At 36.4% G+C, this 6,445-nt stretch overlaps 1 protein-coding gene across 1 annotated transcript in view; it reads right to left on the reverse strand.

Moving 5' to 3' along the window:
- LOC124268231 (period circadian protein homolog 2-like) overlaps window positions 1–6,233 on the reverse strand; it is a 42,712-nt gene extending 36,479 nt beyond the window's left edge. The window contains exons 1-2 of the mRNA XM_046703268.1: window positions 6,122–6,233; window positions 58–151 (exon numbers count right to left, since the gene is read on the reverse strand). Coding sequence (XP_046559224.1) covers window positions 58–131 — 74 coding nt within the window. The 5' untranslated portion in view covers window positions 132–151; window positions 6,122–6,233. The remainder of the gene's footprint in view (window positions 1–57; window positions 152–6,121) is intronic.
- Window positions 6,234–6,445: the final 212 nt, after the last annotated feature.

Consider the following 6,445-nt stretch of genomic DNA (forward strand, 5'->3'; position numbering starts at 1 on the left):
TTTTTTTTTTTATATTTCAGGCATATATTATCAACTTCTAAAAGGTATATAACTTACCCTTGTGCCAAGGAACCATAGTTTGAAGAACTTTGTTTGGATTTGTCTTCAGGTGGTTTGTCACCCTGGTACATAATGGGACCAGGAAAGTGAACTGGAAAAAACAAACAAAACAACAATTGTTAAAGTGACCATCAATAGATAATACTAAATAGGATATTACCAGTATACCATGTCTCTGCAATATACTTTTCAAATGATAGTATTGCAATATGTTTAGTCTGAGAATCGGTATATTGGGTAAAAAAGATACAAGGTTGAAATATTTGTGATTATATCTATGGTTAAAATCTACACATTTGATGATGTTTCATTTTGACTACCAAACTTCATTTTGAGACTGATGTTATCAGGATAACATATATGGTTTAATATTGTTTATGACCTAATTGTGTAGAAAATGCTTCTGCATCTGCTTGTACAATCAGTGTCAGTCTCTGTCAAATTCTCCAGCTCCCAATATATCACAATACAGACAGTGTTCATTCTAGCCTGCACCATTGCGTCATTCGCGCGCTAACATTTAACATGGTTCACTATCCAGGTAACAGCAGGTCGCGTCGGCGCATCCGTAAATGTAAATCTGAAACGCAAGCAAGCAAAACTCCAAACTAAGCAGGTCTGGGGAAAACCAAAACCAAAAAAATGCCTGAATTGATTGAAAGCTATAAAAAAGTAAGTGAACTCATGCTAGTAATTAGAATTGTGTAGCTGCAATTTGACATGACCATAATATTTTCTAACTGACCCATATAACAGAGCTGGTGGGCCATGGACCCACTTTTTGGAAAGGCTGGATTGAACGATGTACTGTGTACAGGTAATTTATATCGGAATGAATTTAGCCCTGATAAACAATTTTAAGATTACAATAATAAAGAAAAAAAATGTATGATAGCAAATAGCAGCAATTAAATTAGATCAAAATAAGTGAACAAAGAAAATGAATATTTATAAAAATGAATATATTGAAAAAATAACAAATAGATTATTGTTGTCCATAAATGACAACAAGAAAAAATTATGAAAAAAAGCAAAAATCAATAAACAAAATTATGCAAGCAAAAATCAATAAACAAATATAAGACAACAATAAGAATTATTTACCATAAGCCAGCAGCTCACTTCTAACCAAACTCAGATTTTTCAACACAAAGTAGCTGGTTGTTTCTGTCACAAAATTATATATTTTCAGTGACAAGCATTACTGGTAGTTAAGGAAAATGTCTGCGATTAGCCTTAGGTAACCACTAAAAAACTAAAAATTGTATTCGTATCAATGGTGATGAGGCCTCTGTAAAATAGGTCACAACAACCTGATACAGAGTTGTCATGATCTAGTCCATCAACATAGGTAGTTAAACATATGCGCATACTACACACTAGCCTTGCACCAAGGCTGTACTGAATGGTATGCCCATGGATGTATTAATTGTATCCTTTACAGAGGCAAGTCAAGATAAGGTGACAGTCTAAGGATGCCAGTCTGTATGATGTATATTTTATATTGTTTAGGAATTTTCATTTAAACTATTAATTATTACCTAAAAGACTTGTGCAAGTCTAACTACACACCAGTCTGGTAGGAGGAAGAGATAGTCAATACATGCACCAAAAATAGACTAGCTGTGCTAGAAATAAGTGTACAATCTCAAACTTAATGCACAAAGGCCTTAGTTAGTCGGTCTCACAGTCCCTCGGTGACATTATTTTCCTTTCTGCTCAGCCCTAAATCAGTAAATGCAACTGTATAGTCTGAATAAAGCAGCACTTGATCTTCCAGAGTTTTTTTTCAATGAGGTTCCTCTTCATTTTAAATATATGTGCTTGTTACTGTTTAAATGGTAATTTACATAGACTAAAACAAGTACATTTGCTGTGAATTGCACTTGGGTAAAGACTCAAATATTTGCTCAAAGATTTTATTCTTTTCAACAGTGTTGTGGCCTATCTGTAAAATAGGTCAGAACAACAGAATGGCTATGATCTATCTTATCAGAGATTATCATGAGAACAATAGATGGGCTTGATTGGAGGATAGAATAATCATATACCTTAAAATAGATATGCTGTGCTTGAAATAACTACACAGTGAGTGAGTTAAGATTTAATGTCACATCGGCAATATTTCAGCCATATCGTGACTAAAAACAAGTAATAATTTTAGAATAAATAATGATAAATGTTAAAAAGCCTGTCGGTGCAAGACAGTAAAACAAGCTAGAATATCACAGAAATGGATATAAAACTAGTTTGTAAATCTAAAACAGTTTAATTACAGAAGACAATACAACATAAAAACAGGCTATATATTGCAAACAACTGAAGGTAGATCACCATAAAGGAGTAGGGATCATGGGGGATTTACATTTACAACATCCCTTCCCATCAAGCTGGATTTACAACATCCCTTCAGCTATTAGCAATGTTTGACAATCCAGCCATAAAATGACATATACACTGAGTTTTGGACTTACGTACCCACTCAGGAGGACAATAATTTCAGGGGACAAGGTGGATGAGCTGTAAGCCACTGCGCTAGTTAGTGCAAGGTACCTTGATCAATCATCCCCACTTGTGACATGATGTAAAAACTTTGGTGCAAACATTTCTTGCAGACTCTTTCAGTGATGTCACAAACCAGTGTGGGCTAGTAAAAGAACCCACTCATCTTCACCAAGCTGCAATGGGTACTGTGTGAGGATGAGGCTGTGTGATAACTTGCTGCGCCTAACAGGCTGCATGAGTTGAATACTCCCCAGGGTGTTGGTTAAAAAAGAATGCCAGAAAAAAGACATCCATTGATCAATGGAACACTCCAGCACCTTGAGCATGTACTAGTTGTGTGGATATGTGCGCCATATAAATATCCTATTCTATCCTTCCTAATTTTACAGCATTTTAACGCCCTTTGAAAATACAGCACTTATAACTGCAGAAAAACAAAAATATTATGCACATAGGCAACACTTAGTCATAGTCCCTGGACAGTGTTATCCTCACATCTCCTACATCACAGGCACACCTTAATGCCAACTGAGTTTTTGTTTCTATCTGAAGTCAATCCCTGCACAATCAGATCCTAGAGCACAATTTTTATTCTTCAACTGTAAGCAAACGTACATGCAATAAAGGCAGGATACTTTAGGGATGACAATTTTTATATCACTTTATTATATCATGATGTAATGTTTCCACATAGATTCATATACTCTCTGTACACTGTTGCTTGACAAAGGTATAGGACTTTTAGGAGCCTTTACCTAAGAAGTTATCCATAAACTATCTTGCCCTAATGTCCCTCACCAACTTCTAAAATGTCAATCAAACTGATCACAGTTTACAGGTGTAAACAAAATGTTTAAGAGGCATTGATCTATTATGGGGTAATAATGCATACAAAAATTCATTATTAATTATTACCACAACATGCGATAATTCAGATATTAGGAAAATATAAATACAGAATATTAGTTCCATCATGATCAGTAATAGCTTAGAGAAAGACACCAGTTTAAAGTAATAAACAATCAGGTATACTATACAAAGACAACATAGTTTTGACTGAGATGTTTTCAGATAAATCCTAGCCTATGGTAACAAGGGCCCGCCTCTTGGACACACCTTTCAGGAAGACAAAAGCTGTTTACATTTTTTTATTAGTCATTAGTCAAGTATGCTCGGAAATCAACATGGTACCTATGTATGAGCAGAAGGGAAATTAATGCGGCTCGAGGACTATGAGGCTAAAAGAAAAATATGTCCTTTTCCGGTAACCCGACCGACCCGACCCAAAATCATGACTGGAGTGCATCTTAACTCATCATTTTCATCCAAATCAAGTATGAAATTTTCTCAGTGTACATAGGGCTAAAATGGATTGCATTGAAATGGCATAATGGGCTCTGACTGACAAAACCTGCAAATAAATAACACAAACAATGATTTGATATAGAAAACTTTCAATGTTTCATCACAAGGCATTGTCACTACATGATATGGTACTCCTGAAGACCTCAGGTGCCCACCTGATACTACTAAAAAATAAACAAAACGTAAAACAAAAAAACCCCATAAAACCGACCCACCTACGCTATTTTTAAAAGCATATAATAGGAAACAGACATATATTTTTTTTGGGTGTGTGTGTCTGAGATAGACTATGCAGTGAGCGTACATGTCGTGGTGCTTGAGGTGAGGTGAAATTGGGTTTAACGTCGTGCTTGAGAATATTTCGCTCATATGACGATGTGCATGCGTGTGTATGTGCGGCTGCTTGTACTAGCCCAGACTGAAGCTGGTTTCATAGTGCTAGCCCACTGAGATACCATGCCGCAATGAAGCATGAATACCCCACTCAGACACATTATACTGACTCCGAGCCGACCAGTCCTTGTTGTACCCATTAATGCCAGGCAGAGACCAACAAGTACCATATTTTAACGTCTTTTGGTATGATGCGGCCGGGGATCGAACCCGCAACCTTCCGCTCTCCGGGCGGATGCTTTAACCACTACACCACGGAGGCGGTCTTGTGGTGCTTGAAACCTGTCTTTTGACAAACACATTTTGGGGGCTTGGGGCTTGAACGCCCACCCTTTCTTTGAAAATGACTTCTGGACCTATATTTTCATTTTGGACTCCTTGCATTAAACTGATAGCATTAAAATTACTGCTGCATGCATCAACTTTCATGGATCACATTTTCCAAGATATATTTGCACAAAGACTATAATAATAACCCCAAAATATAAATACAGACTGTTAATGGTTGTGTCAATAAAATCTGTTGGTGACAAATTAGAAGAAAAGGTCCTAACTTAAGTATGTTCGTATATATTTGTCTGCTGTATTCATGTTCCCTCAATATTCCACATAATTTATCATGTGTTGCAATGATATTGATATGAATGGTATGATAAAAATAATCAACACAGGGTTTACAAGCAAATGTTCAGTTGATAGCATGATTGAAGGCTCTTGCCATTGTAGCAGACCGACCATGGAGTCATCCTTGTGATAACATCCTTACCATGTCAGCTTGCTATCAGCACCTCTTAATCAAACCACAACATCGGTTAAATATAACAAAAAAGTGTTTTCAAATTTATTTCAATCTGAAAAACGTTTGTAACATGTGGGAGTTCTTTTTAATATTGATACGGTGAAGTTGTGAATTCTAAGAAGTCCGCCACTTACCAGCTGCTTACAACACATTATTTGGAGATTACAGTAAATTATATATATCATTGGTTTTTAAACAGCAAACATGCCATGTTTATGTCTAGATATAAAAGAATATGAAAGCGAAATCGGCATAGAAACTGACTCAAAGGTGCACAATTTCATCACCTGTGTCACCAAATACTAACAATACTCCATAATCATAAACAAAATATTCTGTTACGATAAGCCCAGAAGGTAACCGTTGACTCCCCACCAGTTCATAGTCTCACGATAACACACTATTTTCAAAAGAATCCCATCCTATTAAGAAGTAAGCCGAAGTGTATACGCGAATGTATGTATGTGTGTATGTATGTATGTATGAAAGATCGTTAATTAGGTCAAGGATTTCCCGTTCTAAAATGGCCGCTTGAAAATAACACCATATACTGCCATATCCTTCAAAATATCAAAAATCCTCACAAACCGTTGCCAGTAAGATAAAATACCACCTACTTGTTTAAATCCGACGATATAATTATACCATAAGGGAATACATAACCCCGTCAGAGGTGAAAACATAATGGAACGAGTGACACTTTTCTATACAAATTCTCACCTGTCCGTGAATTTGACAATAATGCTATTGTCACGGCCAATGCGGGCCCGAATTGTGCCTCAGTACACCCATTTTATGCAGAAATGGTTTAGAGCATGTTCATGTTGCTTCCAAACCAGGAACCATCGAACACAAATACATCCCACTTACTTAACATATCTGCACGATGTTGTCAACGTGACTTCTGGCTACATACATTTACCTCGTCACACACAAACAATATATCGTGAATATGTTACACATGAGCAATTGTAATGGAATAAAAACGTGAAAACTTACTTTACAGACAGCAAACATGCAGGGAATATGTAATTTGAACACAAACACTCTCCAAACGAAGGTTATTTCACCGTTATAAGTCCGCGTGTATCGCGTACGTCGTACGCTCAGGGGTCACAATCTTTATATTAACCTTTATGCTAATCGCGGGAAAGTGTTTCCCGAACGACTGAGTATACATGTGTGATAAGACCGCGTTGTTGAACGAAAGGATGCTAAAATGCTAGTACTTGTACAGTGTTGTTTGCGTCAATTTCAACTAAGCCCATCATGCTGTAAGTGCAGTTTAGATATCAATGATCAAAATGATTATTGAAATTGCAT

Source organism: Haliotis rubra, unplaced genomic scaffold (genome assembly GCF_003918875.1).
Source record: "Haliotis rubra isolate DU_JTF1 unplaced genomic scaffold, ASM391887v1 Scf137, whole genome shotgun sequence".
Classification (NCBI taxonomy): Eukaryota; Metazoa; Mollusca; class Gastropoda; order Lepetellida; family Haliotidae; genus Haliotis; species Haliotis rubra.